The sequence below is a fragment of the Buteo buteo genome, chromosome 5 (assembly GCF_964188355.1).
Source record: "Buteo buteo chromosome 5, bButBut1.hap1.1, whole genome shotgun sequence".
In the NCBI taxonomy this organism is placed as follows: Eukaryota; Metazoa; Chordata; class Aves; order Accipitriformes; family Accipitridae; genus Buteo; species Buteo buteo.
Genome location: NC_134175.1, coordinates 33377116 through 33395691, shown reverse-complemented (window position 1 = coordinate 33395691; position 18576 = coordinate 33377116). Strand labels below are relative to the sequence as shown.

At 34.9% G+C, this 18576-nt stretch overlaps 1 protein-coding gene across 7 annotated transcripts in view; it reads left to right on the top strand.

The window, feature by feature from the left end:
* LOC142031642 (sodium channel protein type 2 subunit alpha) overlaps positions 1–18083 on the top strand; it is a 55685-nt gene extending 37602 nt beyond the window's left edge. For all 7 annotated transcript variants that reach the window (XM_075029316.1, XM_075029314.1, XM_075029313.1 and 4 more), the window contains exons 17-26: positions 2023–2143; positions 2513–2667; positions 3654–3827; positions 5962–6084; positions 10912–11193; positions 11738–11791; positions 12867–13004; positions 14122–14226; positions 15287–15557; positions 16855–18083. In XM_075029316.1, the coding sequence (XP_074885417.1) occupies positions 2023–2143; positions 2513–2667; positions 3654–3827; positions 5962–6084; positions 10912–11193; positions 11738–11791; positions 12867–13004; positions 14122–14226; positions 15287–15557; positions 16855–18050 (2619 nt within the window). In that variant the 3' untranslated portion in view covers positions 18051–18083. The remainder of the gene's footprint in view (positions 1–2022; positions 2144–2512; positions 2668–3653; positions 3828–5961; positions 6085–10911; positions 11194–11737; positions 11792–12866; positions 13005–14121; positions 14227–15286; positions 15558–16854) is intronic.
* The last annotated feature ends 493 nt before the right edge of the window (positions 18084–18576 follow it).

Genomic DNA, 18576 nt, shown 5'->3' with positions numbered 1-18576 from the left:
TGGTTTAACCAGTTCATAATTTTTGTTTGCTCTGCTACTACTACAGCATTCTGCTAGAAATGCTGTCCAGATCGGAATGATGCAAGCAACATTTTAAGAAAACTCTACAGAATACAAACAGATAGGCACTTCTCAGTTTAAAAAATATTTAGTCTATTGTATTGATAAATGTTAATTTTTAACACCATATATAAATTTCTTTAGAATGTACCTTGCGTTTATGGTATTTCTGGCCTTTCCTCAAACTGATGATTGACTTCCACTGATGTTTAAATGCTGCGGTCCTTACTTGGGGACTACAGTATTTATCCCATGCTTTCCAGTTTCTCCATTTTAGAGGCAGTATTCCACAATGATCAAACTGCCATGCATTATCTATAATTTGAATATGTTGCAATGGGAAATTTGTAAATAATAATCTGCAGAAAAGTGTGCATCCATGTCTGTACATTGGACATAACCTCATAGATGCTAAAGCTCATGCACAAACAAGAGACATGAATATGTAGGCTGGGATTTTCAAAGAAACATAAAGGAAATGGGTGTGCAGATATCACTGAAATTACATGCATAATACACCCTACAATAAAAGTTTCCATCTGTTTGGTCTTCCTCTAAAATGTGGGCTATAGTGTACCGTGGTACACAAAAATCAAAGTTAAGCCTATGTCAAAATCACAGCAAAATGTATTGTCAGTGTGATTTGATAAAATCAGAGTGGGGGAGAAAGGAATTAATCTTCTTTTTGTTTGAAGAACATACTTAATATTGTTTGCAATGTAAAATTCCATTAAAGTCTTATTGTACTTTCTGTATTCACATACTAATATTGTTTAGATTTCCTTTACAAAAAAATGTATAGAATTTGGAGCTTCTCAAACATGTTTTAAAGGAATAATGCCTCTAAGTTTTAAGTGTCAGCAAAGATATATCTTTAATGTTACCATGGACCATGTCTCTGTCTAATATTAATTCCCTATAGACTGTATTCTAAATCTGCTTACATCATTCCCTTTACAAAATTAGCTACTTATCAATGCAGCCATTTTACTGATGTTATACGCCACATAGTGATAACATTAGAAGAGTCATAGAATGCCGTGACCAAACTACTTTTACTTATTATAGTACTCATATTTGTCTGTTGCCAACATAACGTGATGGTGTGAAAGAATCATTGTGAAGATTTGGACGATATTATCAGAATGATTCATTGGTGCAGTATTGTTTTATGATGGTATTGTTTTAAAAGCATTTGTTTTCATTTTACTCTTCCAAAAATATAGATTTTTTTTTTGGCTTTTATAGTGATTGGACATGTATGTGTACTGTACCAAAGTAATAAGTAGTTTCAAAACGCACAATAAATTCAGAAAATGCATTGGCAAGTGAGAATGCAAAATATCAGCTACTGCTCTTAAAGTAATGTGCTGCTCTTTTGGAAATAAAGAGAATTAAACTATACTATACAACACATAACATGTGTTTTCATGTCAATCATAATGAAAAGTATATTTTCAAACTTTTTAGATTTTACGAACTTGATAGAATAACATTTACTTGAGACATGAAAATACATCTGTGCAGCTTGCTGTTGGTTTGGTCATGATGTTGGAAAATTACTTGTATTAACACATGCTGTCTACAGTGTAATCTAAAATGCAGCCACATGATTGGAATAATTAAACAGTACAAAGTGTGAAAGGCACGCATTCCTAACTTACTGAAATTTCATTTCAGAATCCTTATGTGTGGCTCAGAATAGTAGTCTAATAATTTCAGCAATTCCTTGTATGAAAATATCAAAATATTTTCAATAGGGAAAACGCACATGATGTAGTTTCTAATCTTGTGACCTCACCTGTAGTAGAGCAATTTGGCATTATAGATTGTAGATATGAATTTATTTTAATGTCAGAGCACGGAATACATGCAAAATATTTTGGTATGCATTTCAAACATGAAGTTCTATTCAAATTAAAAAAAATTGAAAAAAATAATTATGTGGGGTTTCATTCACAGAAATTAAATGCATCCAGTTCATCAGAAGGCAGCACAGTTGATATCGGACTACCTCCAGAAGGGGAACAGCCAGAAGCAGAACCTGAAGAAGCTCTGGAGCCAGAGGCTTGTTTTACAGAAGGTAGGCAAAGCAAAAGATATGCAAGGTGATTAGACCTAACTGTGTTGATCTGGGTTGGATTCTATTTTTATTTAAAATCAAGAAGCAGCTTTCTGATTATAGTTGTATTTTCTGTTTGTATGAGTAACTCCTTCAGAGGTACTGCCATAGATGTACTGTTCTCGTGCTCTCTCTCTTTCCTTGGAAGGTATTATAAGAGTTACAAAACTTTAACTCCAAATATTGAAACAAAAATCCTCAAATAGGAGATACTTATTTACAAGCATCTAATGCAGTAGCACTGAAATAAACCAAATGACTTCTGTTCATTGTGATTCCTGATAAGTATTTACCTTATTCTTACATCTCAACACTTATTATCTCACGTAGGCTGTGTGCGGAGATTCAAATGCTGTCAAGTCAGTGTAGAAGATGGGAAAGGGAAAATCTGGTGGAATCTTAGAAAAACCTGCTATAAGATTGTTGAACACAACTGGTTTGAGACCTTCATTGTCTTCATGATTCTTCTCAGCAGCGGTGCTTTGGTAAATTCAGTGTCTATTTTAAGCAGCAAGCACTTAGAATTACAGTTAATTATATAGCTGCAGGTAACATCAGAATTTAATATCCAATTCATAAATGTTCTAATGGCAACATATATCAACAAATATTTGGCATATACTGTAGGATATGTAACAGTTTGCTTACAGGCTATGAAACAAATTGTTTGGCAAGTTCAAAATGTAGTGTTAATGGAAATAAGAAATTAGTTATCTCAGACTGGTATTCACATGTCTTCATATTGATGATAATAGCCTTTTTTTTTGTTTTACACACATTTAAACTAAACCACAGCTAAGCTAGGAACTTATTAACAGCAACCTGAATTGTCAAACTGAGATGTAAGGTGCCAACGTGATTCCGTCAGGTATTTTACCAGATTGATGTTAAATCAGGCGCACGGAGTAAGTACTGAAGTAATTAGTTCCACATAGCAGGAGCAAAATATAGTGACGGTACTTTCTACACTTGAGTCAATGCACAGTGATTCACTGTCAATGTAGACATTTTCTTTTGAAAAGAGAGTTATTAATCTCTGTTCAGGATTGCTTTGTGGGTTAATATGTATAGTTTGGTTTCAAATATTAGTTCCTCAAAAATTGTGTATCACAGAGTCATTTTTAAATTCCTCATATAATTTTGATATAAAGTTGTAGCTACCACAAAGGAATTCCTTATATCATTAAGCCATTGCTATCCATGGAAACAAATTAAAATGAGATTTGGAGAATGGTATTACAGCAAGTTTCGTGGATCATTGTTCAGCTCAGCTGAAAGCTGAATATTGTGTTTTGACCCAGCTTTATGAAAAGACTACAGTACGGAGTGAAAGCAAAAGTTGTGCTTGAGGGAAGGATATATGCCTTATCATCACATAGATTTTTCCAATTCAAATTCTTTCTTGGCTATGATATATCACACTGCAAAATGTGAAGACATTTAATTATATCTTCAAAAATATTTTTCACAGGCATTTGAAGATATATACATAGAGCAACGTAAAACTATCAAGACCATGCTGGAATATGCTGACAAAGTTTTTACTTATATCTTCATTCTGGAAATGCTTTTAAAATGGGTGGCTTATGGCTTTCAAACCTATTTCACTAATGCATGGTGCTGGCTGGACTTCCTGATTGTTGATGTATGTATTCTTTTTCATTTTCTGCACAACAGGCTCTAAAAATCAGAATGTTATGTTTTCAGGATAAGATATCTGTTCTATTCAATTGAAACTCTATTTTAAAACTGTTGTTGTGGTATGGTTTATAATTCTGTTCAGAAAAGAAAAAAATATTTTGATATACTTATTACTCTAGAGATGTTTTGTTGATATTCTCTAGTTTTATGAATTTGTAATGCTTTATTGAAATGATGCTTTTTACTTTTTTTTTTTCACGGTGTGGAAAGGATGCTGTTCATCCTCTTCAGTTTTTGCTGTATATGGAATTTAAATATTTCAAACCAATTTCTTTAAAGGTTTCTAACATTCTAATCCATTACTGTAAGTGTCCTGTCACTCTATGTAATATGAAAGGAAAATACTGCTAAGAACTCTCAGTTCCATGGTACTATTCAGTACTCTTGCACTTTTCACTGCATCACATGGGTGACCTAAAAGAGACACTTGGAGAACTGTAGATGAGCTCCTTTAGAATAGGACAAATGGTTTTCAAAAGGATGCACCACCAAGGAGCAGATACACATTGTCTAAATGAGACCTAGTGAGAAGTGCATTGCAATTTCAAGTCTACATGCTCAACAATATATGCACGGTACTGGGTAGCATAAATGGAAGTCTACAGATCTTTAACCATATAGCAGACATTCATTTCCCTTCCTGACAGCCTGACTACATCTGTCTGTGCCAATAGGGCATCTCTCAGTTCCACCTATGTAATTCCCATGGAATGCAAGGTAAGAATGTGTCTTGAATCACTTGTTCGCTCATTCTGAAGAGCAGCAGAATTCTGTAGAAATTACTATGTATCTCCCTAAAACTACCATGATACACTGTGAAGTCTTTACTATACAGAGCTTGAAAAACATAACTTTTAAATCCATACCAGCATTGCAGATCCTATGATAAAATATGACTACACGCACACTTAGTATTCTTTGGTTGAGTCTGCATCCTTGTAAAACATTTATTGGCTCAGTCATCAGATGTGTAAATTACCGTGACCAGTAGAGCTTTACAGAGACAGCACAGACAATACTTTACACTATCATTATATATTTATTGTATTTATCAAAAAATATTTAATTCTTATTTGATGATCTGTGGTTTAGTTAATTCTGTGAACTTTATAAATAACTTTATTAGTTTTTCATGGCAACCTTACCCTGGTGCAATTTTTTTCATGGAAAAAATTAATCTCAGAAGCATTTTTTAAAATCTTTAGTCAGGTGATTGAGATAACAAAGTGAAAAGATCAATTTGGAAGTGAAAGAATTAAGAGACAACAGGAAGGATGGAAGGGAAGGGCATTAAATGGAGGGAAATAGAAGATTTTTTTTTTTTTTTTTTTTCTTTACTAGGGCCACTCTTTCCCAATGGTTTACTATACATTTCTAAGGATTATTGATGAAAGATAATTGTATTATTTATTTTACAGCTATTCTAGTTTATTTATTCATCTGCCTGCAGACCAGACCAGCGTTATGCAAGCCAGAATTGATGAAGTGGTTAAAGGAGTCACAGGGAATGTAATGAAGTGTGGATATGCCTAACAATGAAGCTTCTACCATTGTCTAACAAACGGTTATCAGTCTTGATTAGTCTGGTTAAATCTGAACAGCACTGGTAGCTATGGCTGTTGAATAAGATTTTCTGGACACTAGAAAGTTACATTTGGCCAAAGGCCAGGTCTGGATGTGGTTTTTGAGAGTTTTTACATTCTCATCAAATTCTGAAGATATCACAGGAAGTCCTGACCTAAATTGGCCATTCCAATTCACCCAACTTTTGGGAGTTTTCTCTTTGCATGTGACTTCATTTTTCTTTAAGTACCACCAAATTTTGACTGGTTTATGTGAATGTAGAAAGCAATTTTATACCATTCTACCAACATGATTTCATCAACAGGTACCTAGAATATACTTTTATTCTACTTTGTCTGACTTGAAAGATCTTTCTGCGTTATAGAGGGATTCCTGGAGAAAGAGGTCCAGCCTTGAATATTCTTGAGAAGTTCAGGGCGTACATCATTCACACCATATGTATGGGAAGGATAAACAAGATGAATGAGCAATATTGCCTTTCTGTTTTTGTGTAGGTCTCTTTGGTTAGCTTAACAGCTAATGCCTTGGGCTACTCAGAACTTGGTGCGATTAAATCCCTTAGGACACTAAGAGCTTTGAGACCTCTAAGAGCCTTGTCACGATTTGAAGGGATGAGGGTAAGACAAAATGAAAGAATCTGAAATAATGCATGCGTACACAGAAACAATGCATGCAGACTAATCAATGACAAATCCATGCAGATATGCCACACTATCATCCTATATATTTCACATTTTTCACTAACATATAAGCAAAAGTCTTCATCTGCTTATATGAATTCATGTGTTATTGCACACACTGTTACACTTATTTAGGCTCCTTGGCTTTTCACCCTATTTCATATTTTCCTGGAGAGCCCCAGGATTTATCAACTGCATGGATCTATGCAATGTTACTACAAAACTGAATTTATCCCATATAAATAAATCCTGCTATAACCAGAACAGTTTTAAAAAACCAATACTTATTCATAAAAGTGTGTACACATATACACACATATATATGCACATGTGTATTTCATACAAGTATAGAATATCATGCATAGTCTATCAGATGTCTTTTAACCTATGATCTGTAAATATTAATTGGGAATTTCCATTACAATTTAAAAGTTTTGTAAATAATTCCTATTTTAATAAGTAAATTGGCAGTGTTAAAATACCATCTCTCTTTCAGATTAGAACTATTGCATTCTATTTAAGACAACTTTTCTAGTATATCAAAGATGTAGCTGGTTTTATGATTTCTGGCCTAAATTGGTTGCTTACTGCTTTCCATATTGATTTTTAAATGTTGATTATAATCTACAGAGCACTAAGCAGACTGAAAACATATCACAAGACTTCTGCTTACAGCGCTGGGTTTATTTGAGAAGTTACGGTCCCCAGCTGTTTGGGGGTTATCATCATGTCAGTTACCACAGCTGAGACCCTCAGCTGCCCAACTGGGCTCTCAGTCTATTCCAGTGCAAAGTCAAACTGATTAGTTTAGATCACTTCTTTAGTGCACTGAAATGGACAAAGACCTTATGTATTCTGCTATGACCTGAAAGCTCTAGAAATGTTTCTCTTAGGGGCAGTAGTTGATACTACTTCTCAACAACTGGAGATGGTAGATATTTCTAGCTCCAGCCACAAGAAGGTGTCTGACTTACACCTTCAAGGTCCATGTGTCTGCCTTGGACATATTGCCATAGATCTAATCAGCAGATGCACCTGAGCTGAAACCCTACTGTATTTAAGAGGGATCCTTGTGTGAGCTCCCTACTGCAATCACTGATCTTTGGCACCCCAGGCTGTAAGCTGATTAACAAATTTATAAGTCAACTACAAATTGGTGAGCTTCTGAGGAAAATGTGGTGTTCTATGCATGTGGAAAGTAAAGGACTTCAACCAAAAAGGAAACAGGCATTGATGAGAGGTTATAAATTCAAAAAAGAAAATACCACTTCCTTGCCTCCAGCAAATTTCTGGAACTTTGCTGAAGTAAATTTGAAGATTTGGGATGCTTATATCAGCTATAAGGCTTATTTAAAACCTCAATAGTATCTTGCTAAAAAAAACATTAGCTGTTTTTTTATGAGAATGATTAGCAAAAAAAAAATACAAAATATTACAAATTTTAGATGCACAGTAAATTGCTTAAGTGGCAATTTAATGTGGCAAGGAAGAAAACAATCACTTTGTCATGAAGGTTTATGGGTAATTGTCAATCCCATAACTTCCATGTTGGTGTAAACTTTACCTACTGATTTGATCCTGATCTGCTAACTGTATCTCTTTGTAAAATACCCAGATAAGGAGATTTATGACTTTAGCAAAAGATATAATAAAAAATAGTGGCTGTAGTTGGATAACTTCAGACTAGAAATGTGACCTGTATTTTTATTAGTTAGGCAATTAACCATTTAAATTTTCCTGTGAATATAGTGAATTTTGCCTTATTTAAAGTAATCAATTTTGGCCTTAATGTCTTTAAAGACACAGTAGCTCAAGTTGGTGAAGAAATTAATATGAGAAGGCTTTAAGATCTGATATGTGGAAATTCAAGATGTCCGTTTATAACATAGTGATTTCATTGGTGCTTAATATCTATGAACTGAAAATATGGCAATATAGTATGGTGCATATATTTGCATAGGCACTTAAAGTTACTTCCAGTGAGCATTATACTTCCTATATACAAGCAAGAAATACCATTCTACACATCTAATATATTTAATCCACCATGCTGTTCTCTAGGATCAGGACTTGTGCCTGCCAAACTAATAATTAATAGAAAACATTGCTCCTATAGAAAACATGATGTTTCCCCTGCATCTTCCCACCACTACTATTGCTAGGGGAAGTACACTTTAATTTGCACTTGGGACTTCATGAAAGTAGCCTGTGGGAGTATAATCAATCTGTCTATGCTCTGCCCCAAGCACTATCGCTCACTGCTATATGGTGCTAGGCACATGCTACCTTTTTTTTAACCAGTAAACAAAGCTTTCAATGTCTGTCTAATGCTTTCCCTCCTTTCACTTGCTGTCTAATGCTTTCCCTCCTTTCACTTGCTGTCAGGCCTTGCTCTCTTTTCTCACACCCCTACTACCAATGGAAGCTAGGAGGTGTCTGGATCAGTGTTTTCAGTGATGCTCAACAGTATGTGTTGAGTGTCTTCAAATGATTCATTTTACAAGCTGGTCCTGCTATAGCTTCAGGACTCAGACGAAAACGAGAGAAAGTAGGTCAGCTGTAGAAATCCAGCAATTAAAGAACGAAGAACATGACTGGACCTGCAGCTGTAGCAGAAAGAGGAACAGAATTCTTGGGTGTAATGAGACTGAAAGCTTGAGGACAAATTTTTTCACTTCATTAACTATCCCTTTATATCTCAATATTATTTCTGATGGATGATATTATTACAATTAACAAATCTACTTATATTTTTAAGTAGAAGAATTGAGATAACTTTAAATAAAAATAATGTAAAACTAGTAACTAACATATATTTGGAAAATATTCCTGAGTTGGGAAAAAATTATGTCACCCTTTATTCTTCCATTCAAACTTCCCACTAAAATCAGTGAACTCATGGATTTCCAATTTAAACTAATTCAGCATTATTATTAAACTATTCATTTGTTTAGGTCAAACTACTCCTCATGGCCTTCCAGCGTCGTGTCATTGACAAAGTTGAGAGTACAGGTCTGTCAACATAAGACAGCACTGTTGAAATAGTCAGAAAAGATTTATCCATTAGTCAGGGAATCCTCTCTGCCTGGCTGATGAGTGATAAAATGCTATATTATTTTTGCTTATTGATTTATAATTGGTATTGCTAAGGAGATTTTTAGTATGCGTAAGAAACTATTTTGATTTTTTTTTTTAATTTCCCCATTAGAAATAAACACTTATTACAACAGGTAATTTAAAATATGTGGGAAAAAAAAGCATGGAAGCTTTGGACTTCATCCACCATTCTGTGCTTTTATAGAGTCATACAGTAATTTACATTGAAAGGAACCCTATTTGGTCCAGCTCCTTAATTTAACATAACAACAATTTCATTGAAGGATGTCAAATAATGTCCAAAGTATGTGTCACTCCAAAGAGGTATTGTTTTGGAATGGAGCCCTGAAAGTATAACAAGTATTTCTCCATTCCTTCAGCCCAAGTCTACTATATGGTATACATGATAGAGGTTCATCACCTACCCTAACATTCAAAGGTTTTATTTTCTATTATGTAAAATGGCAAGGAATGAAAGGTGATCTACCTAGATGACTAATCTTACAAGTAATTGATTCTATGGAACCTATTAATTTTAGATATGAATGTAACACCAAAATATTTTACAGGCTTAAGCTACATATTTGTATTTCAAATAGAAACAGATAGCATAGTGTGCTAGAGGATCTGCTGTAGTACTTACATCATATAAACTAAATGAATTATAAATAATCTCATCCATATAATACCTCATGTCCTGCATTTTTTTTAAAACAAAATCTTCATCAGGTTCTAAGGATCTGATTCAGTTGTTTTAGCAAAATTGGCAGCGGTGCTCCATAGTTATTAAATTTTATATTGTTAGACTTACAAACAGATTTAAAATAGGAGTTTACTACTTTAGCAGTTCATCAATTCCATCATTAAAGAAATCATTCTCATTCATAATGGACCTACTTTCTCCCTAATTTTATTTTCTTTACTATTTTATTTTCATTCCGGAATGTTTTCAATCATCGCTCATCATCGTACATGAACTCATTTTCATATTTTTCTTTCTTGAAGCCAGGTTTTCCCCAAAATTCATTCGGGAATTAAGTCAAGCCTCTTCCTTCTTTAAGTCTTATCTGCCACTTGCCTGAACACTACCAGCTTTTCTGTGTTCAGATATTCAGCTGGTTTCCTGGTTTGAACATGTCTGCTTTTCTCTTTTTATATATAACCATCCAAATGAACATGCATACATCCCTGAGTTTTCTTTTATTTAAAAGAAGTCTTAAAATTACTTTCAGTTAAAAATTTGCTCAGTAATATTGATTTGGACTGTTCATCCAGTAAACATGTAATAGAAAAAAGGTTGTTGTGTTTGATGCAATCAGTCACGAGAAATATTAGGGATATGGTTTTGCAGACATACATTAAATAAATATTCTAAAAAAAATTAATAAAGGCTTATTTATTCTGTTTTTTTTTTACCTGTTTGTTCTTCTTTTTTGCATTCTTTAAAGCTACAATTTTCTACTATTTGTATGATTTTCTTTCTAATTATGTTGACATTTTCTCTTTATATTGCTTTTCTTACTTGTTACTCTCAACAGTTAAAAAAGTGTGACACAGATATTAGAATTAAAATAGAGTGTTACATTTAAGAAAGGCTGATGAAACATTTGTAAGATACTGGTTCCTATGTTCTTACACTGTCTGTGTTTGGTTTTATTTGTACTCTAGGTGGTTGTGAATGCCCTGTTAGGAGCGATTCCATCCATTATGAATGTGCTTCTTGTTTGCCTTATATTCTGGCTAATCTTCAGTATCATGGGAGTAAATCTATTTGCTGGAAAATTTTACTACTGTGTTAACACTACAACTGATGAGAGATTTGATATCAGCCAAATCAACAACTATAGTCAATGTGAGGAGCTCATAAAAAACAATGAAACTGCCCGATGGAAGAATGTGAAGGTTAACTTTGATAATGTAGGCCTTGGTTATCTTTCTCTGCTTCAAGTAGTAAGTCACCACTCCTTAATTTCTATTTCTCTTTCTACATCTCTGTTGTTTACTTGTAACAGTAAAAAATAATTTTTCATTGTTTCATTCATTTAGAAATCTTGTCTCTCACTTCTTGGTTTGGAATTATAAAGTGTGAGATAAATCCATGACTCTACAGAAATAATACAAAGCATAAAGGCTATGCTAACTATGAGAAAAAATACATAATTCAAACCTAATTCACCTGAGCTGCATTGAATCTATATCAAATACACCTAATTTGCTCATACACAGAAAATAACTTTTACATCAGATATTACTCATAATTGATAGAAGTTCTTATTAGATGCTGTGTCCTCTATAGTCAGATCTTAGAATTTGCTTGCAATTCTTATATATGAATGAACCATACAATAGAAGGCAAGAGTCACCGGTTAACATTGCACTGTGCTGGTGTTTATGGTGAGCACTAAAGACACTTAGTCTTCAGCTCTTAAGCAACGTTTCTGACAAGACATTTTCCAGGCAAAGCATGAGGTAAACACCAGTGTTCTGTTTATAGGCTACATTTAAGGGATGGATGGATATCATGTACGCAGCTGTGGATTCTCGTAATGTAAGTATAGTCCCTTGATTCCATTTGTTTTGACTGTATGAGCTCCAAGATTTAAGAATGTAATTTTAACATCTTTCAGAAATAACAGTAAAAATGAGAGAACAAGGAGTTATTATAGTTTTGTAGTTAAAGAAAATGGAAACCATAGGAAAAATACAAGAGACAAAGGAAGTAGAGGAGCAGTCCTAAAGGATTCCATGTTCTCTATGGTGCAGTTGGACCAAAATTCCTCAATTCCACAGCAGACTTAACTAGTGCCATGAAATGCCTTTTCCTCCTCTCATTATGTGCATTTAGGCATTATTTACATTTGGAAGCAGGCACCGATACACAGCTTAGAGATCATTTTTTTTGTAACACTGATCTTTTTTTAAAGTTGAGACTTTCACTGTGCTCTGCAAGACACCTGACTCCTTTCTTCAGGGCACAGTTCCTATTCTTAACTCAGACTGTACATTTTCGTACCCTTTTGCCTTCCCCGTGCTCCCTTGGTGCAAGGTGTCCTCTAGTTCTAAGTAGACAACTGAATAAACTATACTGGTAAAACTCCAGCTTTTTTGGCAAGCTACACTCACAGCCGGAGGCCTGTTGTAGCACAGTAAATGTGCATAACTGTACCAAGAAAATATGCTTACTCTAAACATGGTTTGGATGCCTCTCTTCCATAATGCAGGGCAGTTTCCTAAGTGCCTGTAGCAGTGAAAGCTCCACAAGCCCACATCAGGGGCCTCCCATGAGATATACAGAAAAGTTGGCAGCTTTACAAGCTGGTGTTTCTGGTTGTTTATAAACTCAGACAGATGGTACTATACTAGTTTAAACCAATTGTGTCTTCAGTATTTATTCTATGCTCATATAGGCCAGTTATATTTTTTAAAATGAAATATCAAGTTTGATAGCAAAGTTCTTTGTCAAGAATGTAACTTCATAGATTGAAGATCAGTGGGATGGATATGTAGGAACTTGACCATAAGAAGCAAAGATCAGAGTGACAGAGCCCTAAATTCTGTCCAGCAGATATTTGGCTCTGTGCTCACAGTTAAACTAAGGCTTAGTTTCTATGCCTTTTTTGCAGGTTTTGGATCAGCCTAAGTATGAAGATAACCTGTACATGTATCTTTACTTTGTCATCTTTATCATCTTTGGATCATTCTTTACCTTGAACCTTTTCATTGGTGTCATCATAGACAATTTCAACCAGCAGAAAAAGAAGATAAGTACTTCATCATTATTCTGAAAAGAAAGCTAAAAAAAATTGCTTATTTTTGGTCCACACACAATAACTTTATTCATAAAACATTATTTTTTCATTTTATGATAAATTAATATGTGCTCTGCATATTAAATACATTAAATTATTAAAGCTTATGATTTGGCTTGATGAGGGTTTAATAGACAAATGACAACATATGTCTGTCCATGGTTAGCGAAATACTGAATGTCATGTTTGTAAACATGTGGATTTGGGGCTGCAGTCTATAATAGACTCATAAAAAGGCTAACCATTGAAATAGGTAAAGGTAGCTATAAAAACTCTTAGCTATACTACCTTCATGTCTCAGAGCTCAGCAGTTTAGATTTCGGAACTCTAATAATGAACACTGAATTATCTTTATTTGTACTCTCTAGTCTTCGTATTTTGTCAATGCTACCTTAAAAGGTATCAGTTGTTCAGCTGCAGAACTTAACTAAAGTATCTGGCTACACAAAGTGTTATTGGAGTGGTGGAAGTGCTGTTGGATCCATGTGCTGAAATGGGTTGAGATGGAGAGAAATTGGCTTCTTTTTCTACTCATTCCACATAGTAGTTCCAGGATCTCCTGCTTCAAGTCCTGCCCCAGTGGAGGGAGAAGAAGAGGTTGTGAAATGTGACCGTCTGGATACCTTCTAATTCTTCTTTGGTATCATAGATGTCAGTCCTGAAATTTTGCCAAAATTTACTCTAAAGGAAAAAAACAAGAGAGGGGGATTGGAATATTTATTAGTTTGTGCCTCCGTAATAACTGATGGAATTTAGTAGAACAAAGGAAAAGCACCTCTCCTTCCTCTGTACCTCCCCTCTCCCCAGTGAAAAGCAGAGGTCTACCACAAACAATGCAAGTTCAAGAGCCTCTCAAAAAACCACCCTAAACATTAAGAGTGGAATATGTAAAGCAATTCTTCTGTTACCAAAGTACTAATAATCATGATAAAGGGTTTTTTTATGTCTGTCTTAACTTTTCCTGCAGATGAGAAGGTGAACAATAGTGATTATTACTACTGAGTATCTTTGTTTATAAGTAATCAATAGAGATACATGATTGTAACCAGTTTTTGTCTCTTTGGTTTACTTTGGAGGTCAAGACATTTTTATGACAGAAGAACAGAAGAAATACTACAATGCAATGAAAAAATTGGGTTCAAAGAAACCACAAAAGCCTATACCTCGACCAGCAGTAAGAATAAAAATCTTTTCTGTTATTTTTACATTTATTTAAAAATGGTAGTGCTTCAATTAGGCCTTAGGCTGAATTAAGCTGTAAGCTAAAAACCCAAGTGATATAAGAAAAGCCTTATTCATCTGAAATCCAATTTTTTTCTCTTTTGTAGTCTGCATATGGAAGACTCTTCTTCCCTTTCCTCCCCCCCCCCCTATTTTCTCTCTACTGATGGCAATGACATTTTATGTGGCAATTTTTCAAAACACTGGTTTGACTAGAACCTAGAATTAAATGTGGCAGTGTATTTGTCAAAATATGTGAAAGCCTTAGGGCACAGGCCTTTTCAATCATCGAGGAAGACTCTGAAACTGTTGTATGGGGGCAAGCTACCATATCATTGCCTGAAAAAAAGGCCTTTTGCCCCTCACATTCCTGTTGCACAATCCATACAATGGTTTGCTCTCCTGAGCAGGGCTACCCTAGCACTACAGAGCAGGGTTTGGCTGGGGCAGAGAGTGATTCTATCTCTGCAGTTCTGCTTTGGATTGTGGAACCTGCTCAGTGGCTAGTCCAGCCATCAGTAAATTCTCTATTGCTGAAAAATGGAAGATATTATTTTAAAGGTGATTTTGGTGGCATGAAGAGCACTGAACTTGGGGCTCAAAAACTTTGTAAGTTTTCTGACAAATGAAGTGCTATTAACCCTCAGCCTGCTTACATTCTACCCACCCTTCACTTAGTTTTTTTCAAATTCTGCCAAACTAGGTGTTCAGTTAATAGTTTGTGTCACAAAAGGTTACAGTGAACTGGTTCAGGGTGGCAAAGTCTCCTTTGCAACTTTAAAAACAAATGCACCATGCATATTTTGAAATCATCCCTTCAATGCTTATAAACACAGTATTTGCATTTCTATTTAATTTGTGTTTACATGTACAAACTGGAAAATTCACAACAATGGAGAACTTCATGGAGAACATGAAATCCTCTTCATACTAGATTTCAATAATTTCTAACAATTTTGAAAAAGAAATTTTACCTAATGCATATTGTAATGAATCTTATTTTCCCCCCCCAGAACAAATTCCAAGGCATGGTCTTTGATTTTGTAACAAAACAAGCATTTGATATCAGTATCATGATACTTATCTGCCTTAACATGGTCACAATGATGGTAGAAACAGATGATCAGAGTGAAGACATGGAAAACATTTTATATTGGATTAACCTGGTGTTTATTGTACTTTTCACTGGAGAATGTGTCCTGAAATTGATTTCACTTCGCCATTACTACTTTACTATAGGCTGGAATATTTTTGATTTTGTGGTTGTCATTCTCTCCATAGTAGGTAAGAACAATTCATTTTTATGAAATGGCTAATTCTGTGTAAACTGAAACATTTTTGGCATGTAAAGTCTATTTATATTTTGGATCAACATTGTCACTAGACAGTCTGACCACCATTTTTCTTTCTTCTGATTTCATATTATCAATAAAATAATTGAACAGTATGGTAAATTTTTTAGCAATAGGTTTCACACACTCTCACTTTTCTATTAGTTGAAATTAGATCTTTATTCTGAATTCAGTAGAAATTCCACAGTGTAGAAAGAAACCCATATATGAAAGGCGATTTTGATATAAACTAACAGTGGCAGTTGCAGGAAAAGAGTCCAGCAATCCAAAATCCAAGAGCAAAATCTGTGGGACTGTTGTTAGGCTAGCATGCAAGCACCCCAGACAGCAGGGTAAAACCCTCAGCTTACTTCAGAGTTTTGTTTGATCCTGGGAGGTTTTATGCCTGAGCTAGAGCGAGCAACCAGAGAAGCAGAGGCGAAGCAGATGTAGTAATACATGGTTCCACTAATCTTTGCTTTATCTAGAGCAGAAAACCTGAAAGAACTTGTGTAAAAATTCTGTCATTTTAACTTCTCAGAACTCCTTAATATGCAAATTGGGTTTGCCATTTTTTAATGGAAACAGGATGTAGTTATTTTTCTGCTTTGAGGCACATAATAGAATGCTCAATTCTTCTGCTCTTCAGTGAGTTCTAAGAAGCCTTTTTATTATCAGTTTGTTTATGTTTGGAATTGCTGTGTCATTAATACTAAACTTGTAGTCATGTTAGTTCACGTGTGATTAAGAAGTTGCAGTTTCCTTCAAACATACATATTTTCTTTGAATACCATAACTTGATTTGGTGGCATTTTAATACTACTATGAATATGATCTTTCTTCAGATTAACTGAAATTATTTTTGTTACAATTAAACAGAAAGATATTCTTCTGGTCTCAGCATTTGCTAGTCTTCATACACTAGTTATGAATTTGTCCTGAAAAAGATTGATTTTGTGTATTTGTGTGTCTTTTTGCATAGTTAGTCATACAATTAACGCTTAGAAATGTCATTGATGTAGTTTTTTTTTTTTTATTACCCTGCAAATTACTTTAGAATTTCTATTGGGATTTATGGGTTTCCAAAACATACCAAACTGTAAAGGTTTTGTAAAAACAACTGAATGGCTAATTTCTAAAATCTCTTTAAATATCCTATTCTTCTTAAAGTTCTACAGTGTTTGTAGGATAAATCTTTAGCAGTGGTTTTTAAATCTAATAATATTCTTTACTAATTTGTTTTTCAACAGGTATGTTCTTAGCTGAGATGATTGAGAAATATTTTGTGTCCCCCACGCTATTCAGAGTCATCCGACTTGCCAGAATTGGTCGAATCCTGCGTCTCATTAAAGGCGCTAAGGGAATCCGCACTCTGCTTTTCGCTTTGATGATGTCTCTTCCTGCTTTGTTCAACATTGGTCTGCTGCTGTTCCTGGTCATGTTTATCTATGCGATATTTGGCATGTCCAACTTTGCCTATGTTAAGAGAGAAGTTGGGATTGATGACATGTTCAACTTTGAAACGTTTGGCAACAGCATGATCTGCCTATTTCAAATTACCACATCTGCTGGCTGGGATGGTTTGCTAGCCCCAATTCTTAACAGTGGGGAGCCAGACTGTGATCCCCATAAAGACCATCCAGGGAGCTCCGTTAAAGGCGACTGCGGCAACCCTTCCGTTGGGATTTTCTTCTTTGTCAGCTACATTATCATATCATTTCTGGTAGTGGTGAACATGTACATTGCTGTGATTTTGGAGAACTTCAGTGTTGCTACTGAAGAAAGTGCTGAACCCTTAAGCGAGGATGACTTTGAGATGTTCTATGAAGTCTGGGAGAAGTTTGATCCCGATGCAACACAGTTCATAGAGTTCAGTAAGCTATCAGATTTTGCAGCTTCATTAGATCCTCCTCTTCTTATAGCAAAACCAAACAAAGTCCAGCTTATTGCAATGGATCTACCCATGGTAAGCGGCGACAGAATTCACTGCCTTGACATCTTGTTTGCTTTCACAAAGCGTGTTTTGGGGGAAAGTGGGGAGATGGATGCCCTCAGAATACAGATGGAAGATCGGTTTATGGCAGCCAATCCTTCAAAAGTCTCCTATGAACCAATCACAACCACATTAAAACGCAAACAGGAGGAGGTATCTGCTGTTATTATTCAGCGTGCTTTCAGACGTCATCTTTTAAGGCAAAAAGTCAAAAAAGTTTCATGTATATTTAATCAGGATAAAGGTAAAGATGAGGACGATCTGCCCATGAAAGAAGATATGATTATGGATAAACTAAATGAGAACTCTACTCCAGAAAAAACAGATATGACCCCCTCCACAACCTCCCCACCATCCTATGATAGTGTAACAAAGCCAGACAAGGATAAATATGAAAAAGACAAATCAGAAAAAGAAGATAAAGGTAAAGACAGCAGGGAAAGTAAAAAGTAACACAGAATTCTGTTTGTGATAAACTGTTTACAGCCTGAGAAAGTATGTATTTGTGTCAACAGGACTCCTGTAGGAGGTACATGCCAAACTGACAGTTTCTACATATATAAATATATATATAATTATATATATATATAAAAAAGGTCAGTGCCTATAACAAGACAGTGACCCCTCGTCATCAAACTGCAACTCTGTAAAACAGGGTAACATCTTGACAGGAGGTTGTTGTTTTTATTACCAGCTGACACTGCTGAAGAGAAGATAAAATGGCCAATCAGATTGTAGGGACCAGTTAAAAAAAAAAAGGTGCGAACGTATGAATCTCTGCGTTTAACATGAAACACACAGTACAAAAATTGTATCCACTGTTTGCATTTCAACAGCCACATTTGCCATATTTTTACAAAAATCAGTGTTGGTGAACTTATCATTTTTTAATTCACAAGTTGTTTACTATTATATGTGACTATTTTTGTAAATGGGTTTTATGTTGGGGAAAGGGGTATGAGAACCAGGTGTTCTACTC